The sequence below is a fragment of the Salvelinus alpinus genome, chromosome 3 (genome assembly GCF_045679555.1).
Source record: "Salvelinus alpinus chromosome 3, SLU_Salpinus.1, whole genome shotgun sequence".
Classification (NCBI taxonomy): domain Eukaryota; kingdom Metazoa; phylum Chordata; class Actinopteri; order Salmoniformes; family Salmonidae; genus Salvelinus; species Salvelinus alpinus.
In genome coordinates, this window is record NC_092088.1 from 69,371,456 (window position 1) to 69,399,229 (window position 27,774).

The 27,774-nt window shown below is 42.5% G+C and overlaps 1 protein-coding gene across 3 annotated transcripts; it reads right to left on the reverse strand.

The window, feature by feature from the left end:
- Window positions 1-4,227: 4,227 nt before the first annotated feature.
- Window positions 4,228-27,628, reverse strand: st6galnac (ST6 (alpha-N-acetyl-neuraminyl-2,3-beta-galactosyl-1,3)-N-acetylgalactosaminide alpha-2,6-sialyltransferase). Of its 3 annotated transcripts, XM_071393855.1 has the most exons (11): window positions 27,483-27,607; window positions 26,194-26,344; window positions 21,659-22,088; window positions 18,698-18,968; window positions 16,367-16,532; window positions 11,784-11,958; window positions 11,268-11,406; window positions 9,835-9,938; window positions 9,546-9,629; window positions 8,641-8,740; window positions 4,228-8,072 (listed from the first exon to the last, which is right to left on the reverse strand). In XM_071393855.1, exons 3-11 carry the CDS (start codon window positions 21,817-21,819, stop codon window positions 7,902-7,904), a joined length of 1,371 nt encoding a protein of 456 aa, XP_071249956.1. In that variant the 5' UTR covers window positions 21,820-22,088; window positions 26,194-26,344; window positions 27,483-27,607; the 3' UTR covers window positions 4,228-7,901. The 3 variants fall into 3 exon arrangements, with proteins under 3 accessions (XP_071249956.1, XP_071249955.1, XP_071249957.1); XM_071393854.1 differs by lacking the exon at window positions 26,194-26,344 and having other exon boundaries at window positions 27,483-27,628; XM_071393856.1 differs by lacking the exons at window positions 9,546-9,629; window positions 26,194-26,344 and having other exon boundaries at window positions 27,483-27,628.
- Window positions 27,629-27,774: the final 146 nt, after the last annotated feature.

Here is a 27,774-nt window from a genome sequence, read left to right on the forward strand (position 1 = left end):
TGATTGTTGGGGGGAGGGGGCTGATAGTAGAGAAAACAAACAGCAGAACTCAAGGATTGACTATCTCTACCTGCATTACTCATTTGAATACACCCTGTATTCATTTGCACCCTGTCCAGGTTCTCACGCTGCACTACACTACCTCCAGCTGCCAGACGTTTAACATTTGGCAGACACTGTTGTGTAATACACGACTCTTGCTGAGACAGATCTCTCCCTGTTGGCTGTGTTTCAAACCACCACTAGACAACTCTGTCACAGACCCAGATGGTCAGTTACACAATGTTATTCCTCTCCTCCTCCTGTCTCTACTCCAGAGTTCTCTGACATGGTCAAGCTGGAGAAGAAACCCAGGAAGTAGGTCAGAGAAGGCTCATTTTTAAATGTGTGAATGCTTTGTGTGAATGCTCAGACAAAACAAAAGCGATGAAAGGTGGCTATCAAGGAGTGGGTCACACTCTTCCGTTCGCCTACTAACGAATTGACATCTAAGGATCACTCGGTTTCCGGGTTTGGAGAAGAGGGGACGGAGGAGAGAGGGTAGAGGACGGACTTTTGCCCAAATGAGAAAAGGCCAGGGTTGACTACATGGGTGGCTATTATTTTCTCAACTCCAAAAAGAATGAGGAAACTGTAGTACTGGTGTAATACTTTCTGAAGTGCCGTGATTTCTCCTGTGTGTACTGTACTTTGTGTTTGTGTCATGATATTAGCCATTTGGGAGCAGAGAGAAAACAGCAGTGTGACCACATTACTGTACTTTATACCCAGACTTATCTTGTCTGTACAGAACACAGTGGATTAAAGATTAAAGGGCATGGTTTTCACGTGACCAGGGTAGTATATTCTCACAGGTAGAACGCTAAGACAAAACACAATGTACCCCAACAAACCAAGCTGAAGACATTAAACTCTACATCAAATCTATGCTTTCAGAAAGTATTCACACCCCTTGACTTATTCCACATTTTATTGTTACAGCCTGAATTTAAAATGGATTAAAATGCTATTTTTTTCACTACCTTACACACAATACCCTATCATTTCAAAGTGTTCAAAGTTTGTTTTATTCACTGCTTTAGCATACTATGCCAACCCGGATGTCCTAGCCGTGTCTGAATCCTGGTTTAGGAAGACCACCAAAAACCCAGAAATTTCCATCCTTAACTATAACATTTTCCGAGATAGAACTGCCAAAGGGGGCGGTGTTGCAATCTACTGCAGAGATCTGTCTTACTATCCAGGTCTGTACCCAAACAATTCAAGCTTTTACTTTTAAAACTCCACCTTTCCAGAAACAAGTCTCTCACCGTTGCCGCTTGCTATAGGTGACCTAAACGGTGACATGCTTAACACCCCGGCCATCCTACAATCTAAGCTTGATACCCTCAATCTCACACAAATTATCAATGAACCCATCAGGTACAACCCCAAATCTGTAAACACAGGCACCTTCATAGATATCATCCTAACCAACTTGCCCTCCAAATACACCTCTGCTGTTTTCAACCAAGATCTCAGCGATCACTGCCTCATTGCCTGCATCCGTAATGGGTCTGCGGTCAAACGACCACCCCTCATCACTGTCAAACGCTCCCTAAAACACTTCAGCGAGCAGGCCTTTCTAATCGACTTGGCCCGGGTATCCTGGAAGGATATTGACCTCATCCCGTCAGTAGAGGATGCCAGGTTATTCTTTAAAAGTGCCTTCCTCACCATCTTAAATAAACATGCCCCATACAAAAAATGTAGAACCAGGAACAGATATAGCCCTTGGTTCTCTCCAGACCTGACTGCCCTTGACCAGCACAAAAAAATCCTGTGGCATTCTGCATTAGCATCAAATAGCCCCCGTGATATTTAACTTTTCAGGGAAGTTAGGAACCAATATACACAGGCAGTTAGGAAAGCTAAGGCTAGCTTTTTCAAGCAGAATTTTGCATCCTGTAGTACTAACTCCAAAAAGTTCTGGGACTGAGAATAAGAGCACCCCCTGCCAGCTGCCCACTGCACTGAGGCTAGGAAACACTGTCACCACTGATAAATCCACTATAATTGAGAATTTCAATAAGCATTTTTCTACGGCTGGCCATGCTTTCCACCTGGCTACCCCTACCCCGATCAACAGCCCTCCACCCCCCACAGCAACTCGCCCAAGCCTCCCCCATTTCTCCTTCACCCAAATCCAGATAGCTGATGTTCTGAAAGAGCTGCAAAATCTGGACCTCTACAAATCAGCAGGGCTAGACAATCTGGACCCTCTCTTTCTAAAATGATCTGCCGAAATTGCTGCAACCCCTATCACTAGCCTGTTCAACCTCTCTTTCGTATCGTCTGAGATTCCCAAAGATTGGAAAGCTGCTGCGGTCATCCCCCTCTTCAAAAGGGGAGACACTCTAGACCCAAACTGCTACAGACCTATATCTATCCTACCCTGCCTTTCTAAGGTCTTTGAAAGCCAAGTTAACTAACAGATTACCGACTATTTCGAAACCCACCGTACCTTCTCCGCTACGCAATCTGGTTTCAGAGTCGTCATGGGTGCACCTCAGCCACGCTCAAGGTCCAGAACGATATCATAACTGCCATCGATAAGAGACATTACTGTGCAGCCGTATTCATCGACCTGGCCAAGACTTTTGACTCTGTCAATCACAACATTCTTATTGGCAGACTCAACAGCCTTGGTTTCTCAAATGATTGCATCGCCTGGTTCACCAACTACTTCTCAGATAGAGTTCAGTGTGTCAAATCGGAGGGCCTGTTGTCCGGACCTCTGGCAGTCTCTATGGGGATGCCACGGGGTTCAATTCTCGGGCCGACTCTCTTCTCTGTATACATCAATGATGTCGCTCTTGCTGCTGGGGATTCTTTGATCCACCTCTACGCAGACGACACCGTTCTGTATACTTCTGGCCCTTCTTTGGACACCTCCAGACAAGCTTCAGTGCCATACAACTCTCCTTCCGTGGCCTCCAACTGCTCTTAAATGCAAGTAAAACTGAATGCATGCTCTTTAACCGATCGCTGCCCGCACCCACCCGCCCATCCAGCATCACTACTCTGGACGGTTCTGACTTAGAATATGTGGACAACTACAAATACCTGGGTTTCTGGTTAGACTGTAAACTCTCCTTCCAGACTCACATTAAACATCTCCAATCCAAAATTAAATCTAGAATCGGCTTCCTATTTCGCAACAAAGCATGCTTCACTCATGCTGCCAAACATACCCTCGTAAAACTGACCATCCTACCGATCTTCGACTTCGGCGATGTCATTTACAACAAAAAAAGCCTCCAACACTGTACTCAACAAATTGGATGCAGTCTATCACAGTGCCATCCGTTTTGTATACTACCCACCACTGCGACCTGTACGCTCTCGTTGGCTGGCCCTTGCTTCATACTCGTCGCCAGACACACTGGCTCCAGGTCATCTATAAGTTTCTGCTAGATAAAGCCCACCTTATCTCAGCTCACTGGTCACCATAGCAGCACCCACCCGTAGCACGAGCTCCAGCAGGTATATCTCACTGGTCACCCCCAAAGCCAATTCTTCCTTTGGCTGCCTCTCCTTCCAGTTCTCTACTGCCAATGACTGGAACAAACTGCAAAAATCACTAAAGCTGGAGACTTATCTCCCATACTAGCTTTAAGCACCAGCTGTCAGAGCAGCTCACAGATCACTGCACCTGTACATAGCCCATCTGTAAATAGCCCATCCAACTACCTCATCCCCAAACTGTATTCATTTTTTTATCTTGCTCCTTTGCACCTCAGTATCTCTACTTGCACATTCATCTTCTGCACATTCTACCATTCCAGTGTTTAATTGCTATATTGTAATTACTTTGCCACCATGGACTATTTATTGCCTTATCTCCCTTATCCTACCTTGTTTGCGCATGCTGGGTATAGACTTTTTCTACTGTATTATTGATTGTATGTTTGTTTATTCCATGTGTAACTCTGTGTTGTTGTATGTGTCGAACTGCTTTGCCTTATCTTGGCCAGCTCGCAGTTGCAAATGGGAACTTGTTCACAACTAGCCTACCTGGTCAAATAAAGGTGAAAAAAAAGTGGAATTATGTTTTTCTACATTTTTAACAATTCATTAAAAATGAAAAGCTGAAATGTCTTGAGTTGATAAGTATTACACCCCTTATTATGGCAAGCCTAAATATATTCAGGAGTTAAACTTTGCTTAACAAGTCATATAATAAGATGATGTTCAACAGGATTTTTTAATGACCTCTGTACCCCATACACAGATCATTTGAAGGTCCCTCAGTCAAGCAGTGAATTTCAAACACAGATTAAATCACAAAGACCAGGGAGGTTTTCCAACAAAGAAGGGCACCAATTGGTAAGAGCACCTATTGGTAGATGGGTACAAATAAAAAATAAAGCAGACATTGAATAATCCTTTGAGCAGGGTGAAGTTATTAACTACACTTTGGATGGTGTATCAATTCACCCAGTCACTACAAAGATACAGGTGTCCTTCCTCACTCAGCTGACTTACAGGAAGGAATCTGCTCAAATATTTCACCATGAGTTTAATGGCTGTGATAGGAGAAAACTGAGGATAGATCAACAACATTGTAGTTAATCCACATTACTAACTTCATTGACAGAGTGAAAAGGAAGCCTGTACAGAATAAAACATATTCCAAAACATGCATCCTGTTTGCAACAAAGCAATACTGCTAAATATTTGACAAAGTAATTCACTTTTTGTCCTGAACACATACAGGCTGTGCAAATCCAATACATTACTGAGTACCAGTAATGTACCACCATATTTTCAAGCATAGAGGTGGCTGCATGAAGTTATGTGTATGCTTGTAATCGTTAAGGACTGGGGAGTTTTTCAGGATAAAAAAATTAACGGAATGTAGCTAAGCACAGGCAAAATCCTAGAGGAAAATCTGGTTCAGTCTGCTTTCCACCAGACACTGGGATATGAATTCACAAGGCCAAATCTACACTGGTTGCTTACCAAGAAGACAGTGAATGTTCCTGAGTGGCCGAGTTACAGTTTTGACTTAAATTGGCTTGAAAATCTATGGAAAGACCTGAAAATGGTTGTCAGCAATGATAAACAATAAATTTGACAGAGCTTGAAGACTTTAGAAAATAATAAATGGGCAAATGTTGCACAATCCAGGTGAGGAAATCTCTTAGAGACTTACCCAGAAAGACTCACAGCGGTAATCACTGCCAAAGGCGATTCTAACATCAACTCAGGGGGTTGAATACTTATCCAATCAAGATACATTAGTGCTATATTTGAATTTTATTTTTTTAACAAATTATTCTTCCACATCAAAGTATTTTGTGTAGATTGTTGACAAAATCTATTTTAATCCAACTTTGTAACACAACATGTGGAAAAAGTCAAGGGGTGTGGATACTTTGAGGGGGCTGTACAGGCTGTTAAAGCCTTAATACAAAACTGCTCGATGGTGGTGTGTGTTCCTAATCTGCTTTTCCTAACAGCCTATTAACTTTATTGCCTACTTAGGAGGTGCATTAATTATGTTCAGATTACTAACATGACATTCTATCAAAATAGAAATTCAAGACATACAAACTTTTATTCTCAATTTCTTTATAGATTTCTATTACATTAAAAACATCCACTCTAAAAATTGCATTATGGAGGAACTCCCCCTCAACCCAATTCCCCCTGTTAATGAACTCCATCAACAACAAAAAAGTTTACCACATCTTCTGTACACATTGAAAACTAATGTCTGATGTGAGTCTTCCATAGAGGAAAGCCTGAACCATTTAATGTCATTGTTAAAGGATTGTTATTCTAAAAAGACATACAACAAAAATGTTAAATAAGCTAATTCATTGATTCTGTTGTAGGGTCTTTGGTTTCTTTACCCTGCACCACATATATTTTGTGCACATGTAGAGTGAGCCTTGGTAAGTGTTACAATTTTCCACATACATGTCCACTTCCCATGTGGAGGTGACCATGCAAAGTCTCAGTCAGAGATCAATCTCTATGGTCACAGTGATCAGATTAATCTAATGTTCTTCTCAGGTCCTGAATGACCTCATTCATCAGGCATCAATATTCAGCAGAAACAATGATACTTCTGTGACCTTTGTCACTATTCATTCTGGGTCATGCTCATTAGGGTACAGCATAGCAAAATGCTTTGCAACAGAATACTAAAAGAAATGTTTCTTATTGGAGGAGTTTAAGTAGTCCTTCCTTGTTTCAGTCAATTTTCTTCTGTTTGGTGCCTAACGAATCCAGCCCTGAGCTAGCTTTGAGAAGAGTCCAGGTGCTCTATTGTCTAGTCCAGCCACACATACTCCAATTCTCCAGGAGATCCTTGGAAACATCCATTCATGTTCTGGGAGCGAGTGCCCGAAGAGAAAGGCCACTGACAAAGTTCCCATTTGGAGTTGTTGTGGAAACATCTTCCTTCACTTCAAATAGTTTCCCCAGGTACCTCAACAACAACTCATTTTGCAGACAAAAGATTGAGATTCACATTAAGGCACACACTGGTGGTAGTTTGAAAGAAAATATACAGTTCTTGTCTATGTAGCATTGCTCTCTCATATTAATATGGAAACTTGTATGAAAGTAAAATACATTTTTAAAACATATTTCATAAAAAATTTACTTTTTGATTAAAAAAAATATCTGTTATCTTCTCCCCTCAGCTTTGCTTTGGTCAAACACTTGAGTTGACCCACTACTACACTGACTCCAAAGAGAAACATAGTAATATCATGTGAAAATAATCTGACTACTTATCAGAATAGACCATGACTACTGCCGGCAGTGCTGTGCGAAAGTATTTAGGGCAGTGAGGGAGGGTAGAGGGTATTTGAAGTAGGTGGCCGGCCCAGCAGCAACAGCCCTATCCCTTGTCAACATACAGTGGGGTCCGAAATGATTGACACCCTTAAAAAAGATGAGCAATAACGACTGTTTAAAATAAATAATTAAAATACGGATCTATAATGTATGCAATAAAATGGGGGAATTATATTTTATACTTACAATTGCTCAGATTTTGTTTAACAAGTAATACTTTTTAATCTCTCAAAAAGGTAGGGGTCAAAATTATTATTGACAACCCTAAAGATTCTTATAAATAAAGTGGTAAAAGTTTAATATCTGGTCCCATATTCAGAGCACGCAATGACTACATCAAGCTTGTGACTCTACAAACTTGTTTGATGCATTTGCAGTTAGTTTTGGTAGTGTTTCATATTATTTTGTGCCCAATAGAGTCACTTTTATTATAAATAAGAATAGCATATGTTTCAAAACACTTCTACATTCATGTGGATGCTACCATGATTACAGATAATCCTGAATTAATTGTGAATAATGATGAGTGAGAAAGGTAGAGGGAGGGTCAAAGATCATACCCACAAGATATGCTAACCTCTCACCATTACCAATAACAGGGGAGGTTAGCATGTCTCGGGGGTATGATCTTTGAAACATATGTCTGACTAAGACCCACAAAAGCTGATTGTCTGAAATGGTTTAAAAATACTAAAAAAGGTCTTAAAATAGTATAAAAAGGCTACCAGGCTTTTCCTGGTAACTCAGCAAGTGTCAGCAACAGTCTATGACTGTCTCCCTGGCAACCTGCCTCCACCCTGTTAGAGACTTCTCAAGAGGATAGGCTAAGCCCATCTCCATGGAGACCATTTTCTCAGAAGTATTGGCTAACCTCCAACATGGCAGGCAATGACAAAGTCAGACGTGGAGTAATTTTTCTATAAATCTCGTAGGGTTGGGGGTTGGCAAACCTTGGGAGCCAGTGGTGGAGATGGAGTCATTACCATAGACTTATGTCATTAATGTGGTTGTTGCCATAGTGACCTGGAGTGAGTTAGTTCCTGGGATCACTGGTGCATGTAGAGCGTGATGAGGCCTGCCTGGTGGAGCTGCTGCCACAGTGCCATCTCCATCTTCAGGTCATGGTTGATAAAGAAACCCACAGGGTGATATCTGCTGTCATAGTAGTGGTCAGAGTAGTTTTTATAGTCTGGAGTCATGAAGCCATACGCGCTCACCTGTTTTCAACATGCACACAGACAGAGAGCGAGAGAGAGAGACAGAGAGAGAGGAAAAGGGGGGGATAGGTTAGTTGGTGCAGTCACCGTCTTGTTGTCAAGTGTTTCACAACTCAAGCACAATGATTACCTTATGGATCTTTGCTTTCATTAGGGATCTGAGCGGCATGATGCATGTCTAATTGAAGGCTATCAGGGCCAGAGTAAGTACTGTCAATCCGTAAGGCAAGTGCAGTCATGTCCAGGGAGTCGTAATCAATGGTGTAGTGGAGGGTAAAAATGCACCTTTTTATTTTGCCAAACAGTTTAGCCATCTTTTGCGGAAAAATGCATTGAAAGTAAAGGGAGCTTAACTTTTTTTCACCGTGACCAGCGATCAGAGTTTACCCACCAATTATTTTACCACCACATCACTGGTTGTCATCTTACTGTACATGGTTGTAACTAACTAATATAACATTACTGTTTACCTTGTGCTTTTACTGTCAGTGGTCATAACCGGTCTTGTCTTGTTCAAATATGAAGTGTTGCAATTACTGTTTAGTGGCTGTGGTAGCTCATACCGTACCTGGTCACAGGTGTGCATAGCAGCCAGCAGCATCACAGCACCTGTTGATGGACGGTATATGTTCTTGTATTTGGTCTGCATGGCATGGCCGCGGAGGAACCTACACAGAACATGACAACCATTTAACAACCACACTGCAGGTGCACATATTTACTTCAAATTAAATATTAAAATAGTGTCAGAGAAAATATTCTCAGGTACAATAAAGTTGATCCTATTCTATCCTAAAATGCCCTTGTGGAGAAAAGGTGTTGTACAGACCACTCCTAGCTACCACCTTTTCCTTGTTGTGAGGAGAGCTAACGATATACAACACTTGTCCTTTTCAGTATCCACCGAAACAGAGTCACACTATATCCTGATGGAAGCCTGATATGGTTAATTCATTTAGATATCATTCTAATTACGTGACCCTTGGGTTCGTGGCACTGGCACTCGACACGCATGGTGAGTTAGTTTCATGTATATTTTTGAACCAACTCCTCATCAGATGGTCCTATTTAGCCATTGTGAGAAGAGTGCTTGGTCTAGCCACCCAAAACACTTGAGTTTCACATTTCAAAAGGAGTTTAAATGTCCAGGTGTGTGTAATCAGAGCTCTGGTGTGATTCTGATGAGTCACAACAACTATCCTAAAGATTATTATTTAACTAGGCAAGTCAGTTAAGAACAAATTCTTATTTACAATGACAGCCTACGCCGGCCAAACCCGGATGACGCTGGGCCAATTGTGCGCCGCCCTCTGGGACTCCCAATCACGGCCGGATGTGATACAGTCTGGATTTGAACAAGGGACTGTAGTGATGTCTCGTGCACTGAGATGCTGTTCCTTAGACCGCTGCGCCACACGGAAGCCCAAAAGATATCACAAAGATAACTCACTTATTTTCCCCTCATTTACTCACCTGTTTCTGATGTAACGTATGAAATCTGGATGGTACATCTTGAACTTTTCTACACTCACATTTTTTCCAAAGTATGTGGGTGGCCTGAGGTAGAAAAAAAGGCCTCTATTCACAAGCTGCACAAAGAAATATCAATATGGCTAACAGTATACAAGACACATTTGTAAATAAAGAAGGAATACTTGGGGGACATTGAGGGTGTTCAATTACAGTGGCAGTCCACATGGATGCTGTGTGGGGAATGAAATCAAAACTGTCTCCATGGATGTGAACCCATGCCACATCTTACGTTTTGCTCTTCTCTGGTCCTCTCTCTACTGGAGTGTGTGTGGCGGCTGCTTTCATCAGCAGATAATCTCTGTCATGGTCTGGCAGGAAGACATACCTAGTCTCCTACAGGAGATAGATAGATAGATAGGTAGGTAGATAGATAGATAGATAGATAGATAGACCCAACCAAATCATGAGAAAACAAAAAGATAATTACTTGACACATTGGAAAGAATTAACAAAAAAACAGAGCAAACTAGAATGCTATTTGGCCCTAAACAGAGAGTACACAGTGGCAGAATACCTGACCACTGTGACTGACCCAAACTTAAGGAAAGCTTTGACTATGTACAGACTCAGTGAGCATAGCCTTGCTATTGAGAAAGGCCGCCGTAGGCAGACATGGCTCTCAAGAGAAGACAGGCTATGTGCACACTGCCCACAAAATGAGGTGGAAACTGAGCTGCACTTCCTAACCTCCTGCCCAATGTATGACCATATTAGAGAGACATATTTCCCTCAGATTACACAGATCCACAAAGAATTCGAAAACAAATCCAATTTTGATAAACTCCCATATCTACTGGGTGAAATTCCACAGTGTGCCATCACAGCAGCAAGATTTGTGACCTGTTGCCACAAGAAAAGGGCAACCAGTGAAGAACAAACACCACTGTAAATACAACCCATATTTATGTTTATTTATTTTAACTTGTGTGCTTTAACCATTTGTACATTGTTACAACACTGCATATATATAATATGACATTTGTAATGTCTTTATTGTTTTGAAACTTCTGTATGTGTAATGTTTACTGTTCATTTTTATTGTTTATTTGACTTTTGTATATTACCTACCTCACTTGCTTTGGCAATGTTAACACATGTTTCCCATGCCAATAAAGCCCCTTGAATTGAATTGAATTGAATTGAATAGATAGATAGATAGATAGATAGATAGATAGATAGATAGATAGATAGATAGATAGATAGATAGATAGATAGATAGATAGATAGATAGATAGATAGATAGATAGATAGATAGATAGATAGATAGATAGATAGATAGATAGATAGATAGATAGATAGATAGATAGATAGATAGATAGATAGATAGATAGATAGATAGATAGATAGATAGATAGATAGATAGATAGATAGATAGATAGATAGATAGATAGATAGATAGATAGATGGATGGATGGATGGATGGATGGATGGATGGATGGATGGATGGATGGATGGATGGATGGATGGATGGATGGATAGATGGATAGATGGATAGATTAGATAGAGAGGTGAATACAAATCAGACTATAAAGAGTTTGTCTTTGAATGAATGAAAAGAATGGATGGATTAATTAGTGAATTAACACATTTTATTCCACAAGTGATGTTTATTCCCAGTGAGTCAATTTGATCGTGAACCATCAACATCATGGAAGGTCTCACCTCAGAGAGCGGGGGTCCTCTGTAGCCCGCTCCAGCGTAGCTCTTCATGGAGTTACGGAGGGTGTTGGTGGAGAAAGTGTAGAGGGATGTTCTAGAGCCCACATCCTGCTCAAAGCCCTTAATCACAGCTCCGTTGGTCCTGGAATCACAACAGAGGTACGGAACAGAACACTGTCAATGACCAATTAGAACACAGGAAAATTGTCAATGACCAATTTGAACATTAGCATGAATGAACATGAACACTGTCAATGACCGTTGGAAAATAAATGACCACTTAGACCCTTTGGTAACCACAGCAACCAGATACATGCCTCATTGTAATCAACAGACTCTTGAGGAGCCCTTGAATGGACCATCCTGATTGACAAAATGCCAACTGTCACATTAACGTGGTAATGCTCATTACAAGGAACCTGTAAAATGAAAAGTTTTAAAAACCTAAGATTGTCTAACCTCATTCATAGGCTATTGAGGAAGTCAAGACTAAACAAGGTCGAAAAAGGAATCTCTCACCTGAAGACATAGTCATGTTGGTCAATCTCCCGGCCCTTCTTTGAATCCTTCAGAATCCCTCCGTTGCCCACGACAGCACAGCAGACACACTGCGAGCCGTTGCTACGACGATCCCAGTCATCAAACATGTGCCAGTTGGCCGATGTGTTGAGAACAGACAGGGTCGACACCAGAGCTGTTTGCACAACAAAAGAAAAAACTTGTAATTTTCATTTTTTACAAAGACCTCTGAGATTAATTTTAGAATTATTGGCAGGTTTAATCCCCACACAGTCCCAAATAAAAAGCCTTGCTCGCGGCAATGAATGCATTCCAACGTAATAAAAAAATATATTCATAAAGGGAGCCAATCTATGGATCTCTGCCAAAGATCTTTGCCTAATGCAAATCACCCAATGGACGATTTTTACACACTCAACTGAACGTGTCTTGCTGTCCCAATAGCTGCGAAACACCACATGGGGCCTGAGGCAAGGTGTGGGTAAATCTTTATTTGTACAGTCTATGGGGTGAACACAGTGGAACGATTCCATAATTTACTCTTCTAGATCTGAGCTAAGAGATTTGCATGTACAGACGCCTCACAAGAAACAGAAACAGACGCCTCACAAGTCGTCAACTGGCAGCTTCATTAAATAGTACCCGCAAAACACCAGTCTCAACGTCAACAGTGAGGAGGCGACTCTGGGATGCTGGCCTTCTAGGCAGAGTTGCAAAGAAAAAGCCATATCTCAGACTGGACAATTAAAAGAAAAGACGAAGATGGGCAAAAGAACACAGACACTGGACAGGGGAACTCTGCCTAGAAGGCCAGCATCCCGGAGTCACCTCCTCACTGTTGACGTTGAGACTGGTGTTTTGCGGGTACTATATAATGAAGCTGCCAGTTGAGGACTTGTGAGGCGTCTGTTTCTCAAACTAGACACTCTAATGTACTTGTCCTCTTGCTCAGTTGTGCACCGGGGCCTCCCACTCCTCTTTCTATTCTGGTTATAGCCAGTTTGCACTGTTCTGTGAAGTGAGTAGTACACAGCGTTGCACGACATCTTCAGTTTCTTGGCAATTTCTCCCATGGAATAGCCTTCATTTCTCAGAACAAGAATAGACTGACGAGTTTCAGAAGAATGTTTCTGACCATTTTGAGCCTGTAATCGAACTCACAAATGCTGATGCTCCAGATACTCAACTAGTCTAAAGAAGGCCAGGTTTATTGCTTCTTTAATTAGCACAACAGTTTTCAGCTGTGCTAACATAATTGCAAAAGGGTTTTCTAATGATCAATTAGCCTTTAAAATGATAAACTTGGATTAGCTAACACAATGTGCCATTGGAACACAGGAGTGATGGTTGCTGATGGGCCTCACACTCAACGTCAACAAAACAAAGGAGATGATTGTGGACTTCAGGAAACAGCAGAGGGAGCACCCCCCTATCCACATCGACGGGACAGTAGTGGAGAAGGTGGAAAGTTTTAAGTTCCTCGGTGTACACATCACGGACAAACTGAATTGGTCCACCCACACAGACAGCGTTGTGAAGAAGGCGCAGCAGCGCCTCAGGAGGCTGAAGAAATTTGGCTTGTCACCAAAAGCACTCACAAACTTCTACAGATGCACAATCGAGAGCATCCTGTCGGGCTGTATCACCGCCTGGTACGGCAACTGCTCCGCCCACAACCGTAAGGCTCTCCAGAGAGTAGTGAGGTCTGCACAACGCATCACCGGGGGCAAACTACCTGCCCTCCAGGACACCTACACCACCCGATGTCACAGGAAGGCCATAAAGATCATCAAGGACAACAACCACCCAAGCCACTGCCTGTTCACCCCGCTATCATCCAGAAGGCGAGGTCAGTACAGGTGCATCAAAGCAGGGACCGAGAGACTGAAAAACAGCTTCTATCTCAAGGCCATCAGACTGTTAAACAGCCACCACTAACATTTAGTGGCCGCTGCCAACATACTGACTCAACTCCAGCCACTTTAATAATGGGAATTGATGGAAATTATGTAAAAATGTACCACTAGCCACTTTAAACAATGCCACTTAATATAATGTTTACATACCCTACATTACTCATCTCATATGTACAGTGGGGAGAACAAGTATTTGATACACTGACAATTTTGCAGGTTTTCCTACTTACAAAGCATGTAGAGGTCTGTAATTTTTATCATAGGTACACTTCAACTGTGAGAGACGGAATCTAAAACAAAAATCCAGAAAATCACATTGTATGATTTTTAAGTAATTAATTTGCATTTTATTGCATGACATAAGTATTTGATACATCAGAAAAGCAGAACTGAATATTTGGTACAGAAACCTTAGTTTGCAATTACAGAGATCATACGTTTCCTGTAGTTCTTGACCAGGTTTGCACACACTGCAGCAGGGATTTTGGCCCACTCCTCCATACAGACCTTCTCCAGATCCTTCAGGTTTCGGGGCTGTCGCTGGGCAATACGGACTTTCGGCTCCCTCCAAAGATTTTCTATTGGGTTCAGGTCTGGAGACTGGCTAGGCCACTCCAGGACCTTGAGATGCTTCTTACGGAGCCACTCCTTAGTTGCCCTGGCTGTGTGTTTCAGGTCGTTGTCATGCTGGAAGACCCAGCCACGACCCATCTTCAATGCTCTTACTGAGGGAAGGAGGTTGTTGGTCAAGATCTCGCGATACATGGCCCCATCCATCCTCCCCTCAATACGGTGCAGTCGTCCTGTCCCCTTTGCAGAAAAGCATCCCCAAAGAATGATGTTTCCACCTCCATGCTTCACGGTTGGGATGGTGTTCTTGGGGTTGTACTCATCCTTCTATTCCTCCAAACACGGCGAGTGGAGTTTAGAGCAAAAAGCTCTATTTTTGTCTCATCAGACCACATGACCTTCTCCCATTCCTCCTCTGGATCATCCAGATGGTCATTGGCAAACTTCAGACGGGCCTGGACATGCGCTGGCTTGAGCAGGGGGACCTTGCGTGCGCTGCAGGATTTTAATCCATGACGGCGTAGTGTGTTACTAATGGTTTTCTTTGAGACTGTGGTCCCAGCTCTCTTCAGGTCATTGACCAGGTCCTGCCGTGTAGTTCTGGGCTGATCCCTCACATTCCTCATGATCATTGATGCCCCACGAGGTGAGATCTTGCATGGAGCCCCAGACCGAGGGTGATTGACCGTCATCTTGAACTTCTTCCATTTTCTAATAATTGTGCCAACAGTTGTTGCCTTCTCACCAAGCTGCTTGGCTATTGTCCTGTAGCCCATCCCAGCCTTGTACAGGTCTACAATTTATCCCTGATGTCCTTACACAGCTCTCTGGTCTTGGCCATTGTGGAGAGGTTGGAGTCTGTTTGATTGAGTGTGTGGACAGGTGTCTTTTATACAGGTAACGAGTTCAAACAGGTGCAGTTAATACAGGTAATGAGTGGAGAACAGGAGGGCTTCTTAAAGAAAAACTAACAGGTCTGTGAGAGCCGGAATTCTTACTGGTTGGTAGGTGATCAAATACTTATGTCATGCAATAAAATGCAAATTAATTACTTAAAAATCATACAATGTGATTTTCTGGATTTTTGTTTTAGATTCCGTCTCTCACAGTTGAAGTGTACCTATGATAAAAATGACAGACCTCTACATGCTTTGTAAGTAGGAAAACCTGCAAAATCGGCAGTGTATCAAATACTTGTTCTCCCCACTGTATATGTATATACTGTACTCTATATCATCTACTGCATCTTGCCATCTTTATGTAATACATGTATCACTAGCCACTTTAAACTATGCCACTTTATGTTTACATACCCTACATTACTCATCTCATATGTATATACTGTACTCTATACCATCTACTGCATCTTGCCTATGCCGTTCTGTACCATCACTCATTCATATATCTTTATGTACATATTCTTTATCCCTTTACACTTGTGTGTATAAGGTAGTAGTTGTGGAATTGTTAGGTTAGATTACTTGTTGGTTATTACTGCATTGTCGGAACTAGAAGCACAAGCATTTCGCTACACTCGCATTAACATCTGCTAACCATGTGTATGTGACAAATAAAATTAGATTTGATTTGATTTGTACGCCTATGTATATATTCCATAAAAAATCTGCCGTTTCCAGCTACAGTAGTAATTTACAACATTAACAACGTCTACACTGTATTTCTGATCAATTTGATGTTACTTTAAATGGACAAAATAAATGCTTTTCTTTCAGAAACAAGGACATTTCTATGTGAACCCAAACTTTTGAACGGTAGTGTATCTGTAAAGAGGTACAGATGTCCTATTGACTGACAATAAAGGGTTTTATGTCCTATCTCTGAACCCATGTACAATCTTTATTGTGTTGGCCATGGACCAAAGGGCACTGCAGTTAGACAATGGCCACATTGTGTGTTAGTCACCCACATTAACGACAACACCACGGACTGTCTGTCTTACTGTAGCCAATGTTGTGTAACTATAATATTTGTAGTCGTTGCTGTAACTATTAATATTAACATGACTTGTCCAAGCATTGGTGTGAAGTAATGCATTGAAACAACGGTCACATGTCAATATGTATTGAAAGTACTTACTGTCAATGTCAAGGTTTCCCCAGCCGTGAGCCCCTGGGTACGGTTTGAGGCGCTGGTACTGTTCTGGAGTGGCATGCTTGGCCCACTGGAGGACAGGGATCCTGCCCAGATATCTCACCCCAAAGTCTGTCTGGGGAACCCTGCTACGAATACTGTTTGGACAGTCCTGCAGGGGAAAACAACAGTCTTCTTATTGAAGACTCTGAAAGTTCCTGTTGAATCCATTACGAGTACATCTCAGACCATCTTTAAAACCCGCCCATGTAATCTGATGCATTATGATCTAAAAGGCTAAACTGAACCTAAATCTGCATTCCTACTGTGAGACTATACACTTCCTGTGTTTTAGTTTTATTGTAAGGGACACAACACCAAAACACAGTCACAACTCAAATTGATGGTTATCATTACATAGCAGCACATAACAACGCTGGCAATATTTTTTCCAGTTGACAGACTTTGCAACAGCATAGATTGTATGACTCTCAATGGAAGTAATTAACTGTATCTTGTCATTTAACGTTCTACAGTGGAAGAGCTGCATAATGACTAGAGGGATGTGGAGAATTATAATTCTTGGGGAGAGACATAGCGGTTATGAAGAACACGTGGAAAACTCATTGACTATGTTCCAAATGGCACCCTATTTGCTATATACATAAAGCTCTAGTCAAAAGTAGTGCACTATGTAGGGAATAGGGTGATATTTGGGATGCAACCTCACTGTATCATCCCCAACCCCTCTGTTTGTTCTCAATAAAAAAACATTGCACTACAATTATCTAATTAAAATGTCAGCAACAACTTATTTTAATTCAGTAATTGCATAATTTATTTTGTCATATAGAGTGGGGAAAACAAGTATTTGATACACTGCCGATTTTGCAAGTTTTCCTACTTACAAAGCATGTAGAGGTCTGTAATTTTTTATCATAGGTACACTTCAACTGTGAGATTTTTAAGTAACAGGTGTCTTTTATACAGGTAACGAGTTCAAACAGGTGCAGTTAATACAGGTAATGAGTGGAGAACAGGAGGGCTTCTTAAAGAAAAACTAACAGGTCTGTGAGAGCCGGAATTCTTACTGGTTGGTAGGTGATCAAATACGTATGTCATGCAATAAAATGCAAATGAATTACTTAAAAATCATACAATGTGATTTTCTGGATTTTTGTTTTAGATTCCGTCTCTCACAGTTGAAGTGTACCTATGATAAAAATTACAGACCTCTACACGCTTTGTAAGTAGGAAAACCTGCAAAATCGGCAGTGTATCAAATACTTGTTCTCCCCACTGTAACTTATGACATGCGTTATGGAGTCTTTGGAGTCAATTACGACGTGCAAGGGCAGCTGAGTCTTGGCGATAGAATTGAACCATATTGTATTCCTTTATCGTCTGCTGTCTGTCCGTACGGGTGGATCGGTCTTATGCCAGACACCATAAAGAAACACTCTTTGAGAAAACACCATATAGAGAACACCAGTAGTTCCTGTCTTTTGCAACCATCCTTTTATGTCCACATTAACAAGAAAAATAACAGTAATCCATGGAAGCAGAAGTGAACTGAAGGGACTGTTTTGCTTTTAAACCTCAGCAATGGTTCATATGAAATGTTTAATGTTATAAGAAAGTATTGAGTAACAACTTCATTTTGTCTGTCTTTTTCTTGGTAGTTCATGGGATGACGCTACAACATTGTTCTATGGAGTTGACACAAAGCAGGTAGAGCAAAAGAAAGTCTGGGAGAATGAGTAATATGACTTCATATCCTGTCACGATACGTGGGCAAAAAAGAACACCACCCCATATTTACTGGAAATGAATCCACTCACACACACGCCCGCCCACGCACGTACACCTAACGTCCTTGTAGAACATGAAATCATTCCAATAACATCAGCATCAAGGCTGATGAACAGTGAACTAGTGGTATAATTGTCCACGCAGACCTGTACTATATAAAGACGTGACAATACAACTGGACGATTTCCACACAATGTAACATGGAGAGGCACAAAGCGTATCAAATGGCTGTATGAATTAAGTTTTGGGTTGTATAATCTGTTTGTTACCTCGAGTATCAACCATGTCATCTGACTGAGTATCCATTTTACTAATTACAGCAGTGTGGGGCATTATTTTGACAGTGTCCCCATGCATAGCCACCCATACGACTGAAAGTGCAACCCTCAGCACTTCCTCTAAATCAGTCAACAGTGACTGCTAGTAGACCACAGCCCTTCTAAGGTCTCTAAAGTAGGCCACAATCACACCAAGCAGATCAAGTGAAAGAACAGGAACAGCTCAGAAAGGGGAACTTCAACTCACGGTTTGAGGTGGGGCGACTTCGCTGTAGTAACTGTCTCCAATGAAGGGTGGCTCTGTTGGTTTGGTTGAATTGGAGAGGAGAGCACCTTTAATATTTTGACCCTTGGTAGTCCTGGCCCTGGCTCCAGGTTTCATTGAGGGTCTGACTCCGACAGGGGATGTGGACTGTACCTTTAACCTTAAATGTGTTGTTGGTGTTGAACCAGTGTGTAGGCTGTCCAAACCATCTGGCGGTGTGTTGCCGTCAATAGAGTCTTCAGAGTAATGTGACCTAGTGTAAGACAAAACAACACGGCAATGGTCAAACCTGTAGCAGAAAGGGTTAGTGCATTGTTACACCAACTCTACTGGTCAGTGTAACAATGTGCAATTGTTGTGGTTACTAACGCTGTGTGTGATCATAGAAGGTCTCATTGGCTTACTCCAACTTAACCATATCCTGCTACTAATAATGGAAACAAATCACATATTGAATCAGTTTGTAACATTTATTTTTGCTGTAGAAAGCCAGCTTACTTTTCACATAATCTCTCACAAGCAAAGATCTTCTAGTAACAGTTAAAGTATGCCAGTGACAAGTCTGTAAAAACAAGACCGTTTTTTAAAGTATAGTAAATATTACAGTATTCCCCTTCCCCATGTCCCCAACACAAAGTGCCTGGATACAGCTGTTAGACGTGGTATATTGGCCATATACCACAAACACCAGAGGTGCCTTGTTAGGTATTCTGGTGTTTGTGGTATATGGCCAATATACCACGGCTAACGGCTGTATCCAGGCACTCAGTGTAAACTGGTTACCAATGTAATTAGTAACGTCATTTTTTTGTCATAACCATGGTATATGACACGGCTCGAACCACCCGCTTTATAATACTATATAATCCATAAACAGAAAGGCCAGTCTGGCACTAGCAGCTGAAGCCTCAGGTAACCATGGTGCTGCTCAACACTGATTGGCCACTCTGGACAACCAATCAGATCCAGAAGAATCCAGTCTCAGCAGAAAGGAACATCCGAACAAAGACTCTAATACCATCATCAAGTTTGGCGATGACACGACGGTGCTGGGCCTGATCATCAACGACAATGAGACAGCCTATAGGGAGGAGGTCAGAGACCTGGCCGTGTGGTGCCAGGACAACAACCTCTCCATCAACGTCAGCAAGACAAAGGTGCCTATCGTGGACTACAGGAAATGGAGGGCCGAACACGCCCACATTCACAGTTATGAAGTGGAATGGGTCGAGAGCTTCAAGTTCCTCGGTGTCCACATCGCTAAGGAATTATCATGGTTCACACACACCAACACAGTCGTGAAGAGGGCACGACAACGCCTCTTTCCCCTCACGAGGCTAAAAAGATTTGTCATGGGCCCTCAGATACTCAAAAAGTTATACAGCTGCACAATTGAAAGCATCTTGACTGGCTGCGTCACAGCTTAGTATGGCAACTGCTCGGCATTTGACCGCAAGGCGCTACAGAGGGTAATGTGTGTGGCCCAGTACATCATTGTGGCTGAAATCCCTGCCATTCCGGGCCTCTATACCAGGTGGTGTCTGTGGAAGGCCCTAAACACTGTCAAAGACTCCAGCCACCCAAGTCATAAACTGTTCTCTTCTACCGCACTGCAAACGGTGCCGGAGCACTAAGTCTGTAACCAAAAGGCTCCAGAACAGCTTCTACCCCCAAGCCATAACACTACTAAAATAGTTAAGCAAATAGCTACCCAGACTATCTGCATTGACCCTTTCTGCACCAATTATTTTTGACTATGCACACAAACTCACGCTACATAGCCAAAAGTATCCACTAATTTAAAGGGGTGTCCAAATACTTTTGGCCACTGACACTCCAACATACACACAAACATTGCTGCTACTGTTAATTATCTATCCTGTTGCCTTGTCACTTTACTCCTGCCTTTATATACATACTGTATCTACCTCAATTACCTCGTACCCCTGCACGTCGTCTCGCTACTGGTACCCCTTATATATAGCCAAGTTATTGTTACTCATTGAATATGTATTTCTCGTGTTACTAGGTTTTGTTATATTTTGCATTCTTACCCTCTGCATTGTTGGGAATGGCCCATAAGTAAGCATTTCACTGTTAGTCTACACCACTTGTCTACGAAGCATGTGACAATTAAAATGTGATTTATATTAATAAAAAAACGATGTAATAAACCCAATCAGATGCTGGTGAACCTGAGATCAAAAGGTGACAAGGAATTAGAAATGCAAATGTATTTGTCATTTACTGGCCTTTCTTATTACAGCAAGCTACATAATGTGTATAGACACATCGACTCCTGCATTTGGAGAGCCACAGTTTGGAACTAAAAAGGATAAGCACAGCAGGGCTGTTTGGAGACTCAGGCATTTATATAAAAGAACTGCCCACTGTTGCTTAGTGAAACCCAAGGGCTACATTAAGCAGGCAGGCGGCAGCTTAAAATGACAGACCTGCTAAAGCTCAAACCACTCTAACGTATCATTTAGTCTCTGAAATAGACCTCTCAGAGAGAGACAGAGACACAGAGAGAGTATCTCTCTTAATGCATCTTATCTGCACCCCCATGCTTTTAAAACTGAACTATCGCTCACCCATTACTACCAGGCTTACATTTCACATGTCAAGACTCAGAGAGACTACTGCCTGTGAAAGAACACCAGAATGTTTTTTTTCTTCATTCTCTTTATCTATTTCGTCAAGCTGGTGCTGCTGTGTGGCTTCATTGTGAAAACCACAATGATACGACTTGCAGGAAGAACGTAGTGGTTAGAGAACCATGGAGCATTTTATTCTCCATGATCTCAGCCATTTCCCTCTGTATGGCTGCTCATCAGGCAAACCAAGCGAAATGACTAGGATGAATTTCAGGGAAAAGGGAGAAAAAATGTCAGTGCACATAGTATATTCCACTGGGTCAATGGTGCATTGTTGTTTGTTTACCTGTTTGGTTCCTGTGTGTACCCAAGACCAGGGAAGTGTGACAGGTTCAGGTTGACCATGCGCCAGGGGATGGTGATCTCCAGGCTCAAACACAGGATGTAGATGACCAGCAGGGAGATGACACCCAGGAAGCACAGCCCCAGCCTCCTCTTGAGCCCCATGTCTGTCACCGTGGCCTCAAGCCTGGGCAGCTGTCCACGTGTGTGCCCCTTGCTCTCCGACCTCCCCGGAGGAGGAACATGAGAACTAGGCAGAGGGGGAGGAGGATGGGGGAGTAGAGGGGTGGAGGGGAGTCGCTGATGTCCTTCTGAGGAGGATGTTTGGGTTTTTAAGGGGAGCAACGGGAAAAGAGATGAGGGCCAGGGGTGGATTTGACTGTATATTAGTCCAGAGGTTCTCTGCTCCGGGGCCCCTCTCACCCCACGACAGTCTGAAGAGAAAGAGAAAAGGACAGAGACAGGAGAGCAACAGGGGAGAAACGGACACAGAGAGAGGAGCAGGGGAGATACAGAGAGAGAGACGGACAGAGAGAGAGAGCAACAGGGGAGAGACGGACAGAGAGAAACCAGTGAAGAACAAAATCCATTGTAAATACAACCCGTATTAATGTTGATTTATTTTCCCTTTTGTACGTCGTTACAACACTGTATATAGTAGCCACAATATGACATTTGAAATGTCTCTTCTCCTTTTGAACTTTTGTGAGTGTAATGTTGATGTCACTTGAGAGAGAAACGGAGAGAAATAAACTCTCACCAGAGTTGCTCCCAATAACCCCTTTTAAATAGACCTCTGTCCACATAATACAGGGTCACCCTAATCTTTCATTTCCCTCTGATTATAAGGACAGGTTGGATCGGTATTTACTTAGGCCCGTTTATTGCTATGGCCCCTGATGCATCATGGTACAGGAACTGAATAGGCCAAGTCCTCATCTGACCACAACTATTTCGAACACAGTGCTGGTAGAGTCAGTGACGGGAAAGTGGTGGGAAAAGAACCCAACTGTGATACTTGATGAAGTAAAGAGACCTTAATAGAAAATGACCCAAGTAAAAGTAAAATTCACCCAGTAAAATACTACTTGAGTAAAAGTCTAAAATTATTTGGTTTTAAATATACTTAAGTACCAAAAGTAAATGTAATTGCAAAAATATACTTAATTATTAATTAAATTATAATTGGTACACACACTTCACCACAGTGTTCTCCATATAATATCAAATGTTATTAGTCACATGCGCTGAATACAACAGGTCTTACAGTGAAATGCTTACTTACGAGCCCCTAACCAACAATGCAGATTCAAAAAAATACAGATAAAAATAAGAGATAAAAGTAACAAGTATTTAAAGACCACCAGTGAAATAACAATAGCGAGACGATATACAGGGGGGTACCGATACAGTCAATGTGCGGGGGCACTGGTTATTTGAGGTAGTATGTACATGTAGGTAGAGTTATTAAAGTGACTATGCATAGATGACAGAGAGTAGCAGTGGTGTAAAGAGGGGGTACTGCAAATAGTCTGGGTAGCCATTTGACTAGATGTTCAGGAGTCTTATGGCTTGGGGGTAGAAGCTGTTTAGAAGCCTCTTGGATCTAGACTTGGCGCTCCGGTACTGCTTGCTGTGCGGTAGCAGAGAGAACAATCTATGACTAGGGTGGCTGGAGTCTGACAATTGTTTGTGCCTTCCTCTGACACCGCCTGGTATAGAGGTCTTGGATGGCAGGAAGATTGGCTCCAGTGATGTACTGGGCCGTTCGCACTACCCTCTGCAGTGCCTTGCGGTCGGAGGCCGAGCAGTTGCCATACCAGGCAGTGATTCAACCAGTCAGGATGCTCTCGATGGTGCAGCTGTAGAACCTTTTGAGGATCTGAGAACCCATGCCAAATCTTTTCAGTCTCCTGAGGGGGAATAGGTTTGTCGTGCCCTCTTCCCAACTGTCTTGGTGTGCTTGGACCATGTTAGTTTGTTGGTGATGTGGACACCAAGGAACTTGAAGCTTTCAACCTGCTCCACTACAGCCCGGTCGATGAGAATGGAGGCGTGCTCAGTCCTCCTTTTCCTGTAATCCACAATCATCTCCTTTGTCTTGATCACGTTGAGGGAGAGGTTGTTGCCCTGGCATCACACGGCCAGGTCTCTGACCTCCTCCCTATAGGCTGTCTCATCGTTGTCGGTGATCAGGCCTAACAACACATCCGTGTTGTGTCATCTGTAAATTTAATGATGGTGTTGGAGTCGTGCCTGGCTGTGCAGTCATGAGTGAACAGGGAGTACAGGAGGGGACTAAGCATGCACCCGAGGGGCCCCTGTGTTGAGGATCAGTGTGGCGGATGTGTTGTTACCTACACTTACCAGCAGGGGGCGGCCTGTCAGGAAGTCCAGGATCCAGTTGCGGAGGGAGATGTTTAGTCCCAGGGTTGTTAGCTTATTGATGAGCTTAGAGGGCACTATGGTGTTGAACGCTGAGCTGTAATCAATGAATAGCATTCTCACATAGGTGTTCCTTTTGTCCAGGTGGGAAAGGGCAGTGTGGAGTGCAATGGAGATTGCATCAACTGTGGATCTGTTGGGGCTGTATGCAAATTAGAGTGGGTCTAGGGTTTCTGGGATAACTTGTTAATGTGAACCATGAGCAGCCTTTCAAGGCACTTCATGGCTACAGACGTGAGTGCTATGGGTCGGTAGTCATTTAGGCAGGTTACCTTATTGTTCTTGGGCACAGGGACTATGGTGGTTGGCTTAAAACATGTTGGTATTACAGACTCGGACAGGGAGAGGTTGAAAATGTCAGTGAAGACACTTGCCAGTTGGTCAGCGCATGCTCGCAGTACACGTCCTGGTAAACAAGACCCTGCGGCCTTGTGAATGTTGACCTGTTTAAAGGTCTTACATCGGCTGTGGAGAGCGTGATCACACAGTCTTCCGTAACAGCTGGTTCTCTCATGAATGTTTCAGTGTTATTTGCCTTGAAGCGAGCACAGAAGTAGTTTAGCTCGTCTGGTAGGCTCGTGTCATTGGGTAGCTCTCGGCTGTGCTTCCCTTTGTAGTCTGTAATGGTTTGCAAGCCCTGCCACATCCGACGAGCGTCAGAGCCGGTGGAATGCGATTTGATCTTAGCCCTGTATTGATGCTTTGCCTGTTTGATGGTTCGTCAGAGGGCATAGCGGGATTTCTTATAAACTTCCGGGTTAGAGTCTTGCTCCTTGAAAGCGGCAGCTCTAGCCTTTAGCTCAGTGCGGATGCTGCCTGTAATCCATGGCTTCTGGTTGGGGTATGTACGTACAGTCACTGTGGGGACGACGTCATCGATGCACTTATTGATGAAGCCAATGACTGATGTGTACTCCTCAATGCCATCGGAAAAATCCCAGAAAATATTCCAGTCTGTGCTAGAAAAACAGTCCTGTAGCTTAGCATCTGCTTCCTCTGACCACTTTTTTATTGATCTTGTCACTGATGCTTCCTGCTTTAATTTTGCTTGTAAGCAGGAATCAGGAGGATAGAATTATGGTCAGATTTGCCAAACGGAGGGCGAGGGAGATCTTTGTATGAGTCTCTGTGTGTGGAGTATAGGTGGTCCAGAGTTCTTTTCCCTCTGGTTGCACATTAAACATGCTGATAGAAATTTGGTAAAACTGATTTAAGTTTCCCTGCATTAAAGTCCCCGGCTACTAGGAGCGCCGTCTCTGGGTGAGTGTTTTCTTGTTTGCTTATGGCGGAATACAGCTCATTCAATGCTGTCTTAGTGCCAGCCTCTGACTGTAAACAGCTACAAAGAATACAGACGAAAACTCTCTCGGTAGGTAGTGTGGTCTACAGCTTATCACGAGATACTCTACCTCAGGCGAGCAATAGCTTACAAAAATACATACACCACCGACCCTAGTCTTACCAGATGCCGCTGTTCTATCCTGCTGGTACATCACATAACCAGACAGCTGTATGTTGATATTATTGTCGTTCAGCCACGACTCCGTGAAGCATAAGATGTTACAGTTTTTAATGTCCCGCTGGTAGTTTAATCTACCGCGTAACTCGCCGATTTTATTGTCCAAAGATTGCACGTTTGCTAGTAGAATGGAGGGAAGTGGGGGTTTATTCGATTGCCTACGAATTCTCAGAAGGCAGCCCGACCTTCGCCCCATCTTTCTCCGCCTCCTCTTCACGCAGATCACGGGAATCGGGGCCTGATCCTGATGAAGCAGTGTATCCTTTGCGTCGGGCTCGTCAGAGTCGTGAAAGGAAAAAGAGGATTCTGCTAGTCCGTGGTGAGTAATCACAGTCCTGATGTTTAGGAGTTCTTACAGTCATAAGAGACGGTAGCAGCAACATTATGTACAAAATAATTTAAAAAAAAGTTAAACGCAAATAAACAAACAAAAAAACTATCGGCTGGGGGCACGTAAAAGTCTGCCGTCCTCTCCGGCGCCATCTTATCAATACATGTTTATAGATGTGTTGTTTATTTGATGTATTGCTCAAGTAAAAGGTTCCATAAAATAAGTAATAAAAATTAGTTCTTACTGATTTAAAAAAAATCTTCAATAGTGGTAAAGACTGACTTCAAAGAGACCACATTCAAGTCCTCCATCCCCACTTAGTCTGACTGCTGCTCTCTCTGGCTCCACAACAAACCCCCGCCCGGGCATCTAGGAGGTGTGAATACCCGGCCAGCCTACAAGTAGAGGATGAAAAGTGCTTCACAGCAGAAAGAGACTTGGGACCAGCAGCACAATCTTGTGTAGAGGGTGTTCTAAATACTGTAATTGTAAATAGTGTGTACATTTTTTATTTATTTTTTCACTTTGTGTGTGGTTATATTCTCCTACATTACTTTCACATTCCACAAACTTCAAAGTGTTTCCTTTCAAATGGTATCAAAAATATCCATATCCTTGCTTCAATGCCTAAGCTACAGGCAGTTAGATTTGGGTATGTCATTTTAGGCAAAAATTGACAAAATGCGGCGGATCCTTAAGAGGTTTTAAGTAAATATTTTCTTAACTCCATTTGTTGAACTGTATAGTTGGTTAATGGCTTGTAAAGTAAGCATTTCACAGTAACGACACCTGTTGTATTCGGCGCAAATGACAAATAACATTTGATTTGATGTCCATGAGACCATACTCCCACACCTCACGCTGACTACAATGACAGGGTAAAGACAGCACAGGGTGGAAAACATGGCACAGGGTGGAAAACATTTGATCTTTAACCAACTAGGCTACTTTAGTCTCTTAGTTATGCTCCATCGTTAAAACATACCAAATTACAATGAATACATCCGCGCAAATGTATCAAACTGCTGTAATACAGATGGCATCAGATGTCATTGATGTACTTTTCCTGACTTAATCTTCAGTGTTTGTTTGAAGATAGATGGCTAGGGAATGGAAGGAACACATAGGTCCTCATTATTAGCCCTGTTCAACATGTCTGTAGAAACTTTGACATTTACTGGAGAATAGAGACAAACACTTTCCCTTAAAAGGTCTTAAAGAATATTGATTTGATAGTTGATAGCAATGCCAAGATTGTTGTTCAATTGAGTTTAATAATGATAATAAAATACCTCTCCCCCTTTGATTTATTTCCTAAAAGTATTTTTGGTTATCCCCAAAAGTGGGGGAGAAAAAAAGCACAGCAAACTTTCATGGTCTTTGTCAAGGTTGAATACATTATGCTCAGTAACAAGTCATGACTACACCATCCTCACAGAAACAGCAAGTCGCTACTCTGAGAAATCTCTCTTCCTGTCTCAACAGAAAACTAAACATAGAAAAGTATTTCAAGATGTCCCCATATCCCCTCACCTGTGACTAGTCTTCTTTAGTGGCAGTACAGTATTGACAGTAGAAAATCCTCTACGCCAGAAGAAGTCTTCTTTAACTAAGTAAACTGTAGCACAGGCTACACTCGAGCCTGGCACAGCATGGGCGGGACTATTGTGAAATGAGCAACAGCTGCTGGTAATTGGTCAAACCCTCCCTCGGTGTCGGGGAGGAAGGGAGAAAGAATGGGGGGGCTTCTACCACAGCCTGCAATAAAAAGTCAGACATGAGAAGACCGCAGTAGCGGAAGAGCCTTGCTATGATCACAACGTGT

Excerpts from the sequence above, each read along its gene's own strand:
- st6galnac (XM_071393854.1), bottom strand. The coding sequence starts at position 21,819 with ATGGGGCTCAAGAGGAGGCTGGGGCTGTGCTTCCTGGGTGTCATCTCC. Across the intron at positions 9,630-9,834 it reads GGACCAGAGAAGAGCAAAAC|GCCACCCACATACTTTGGAA; the intron begins GTAAGATGTGGC and ends TTTCTACCTCAG. Across the intron at positions 8,741-9,545 it reads ATACGTTACATCAGAAACAG|GTTCCTCCGCGGCCATGCCA; the intron begins GTGAGTAAATGA and ends TGTTCTGTGTAG.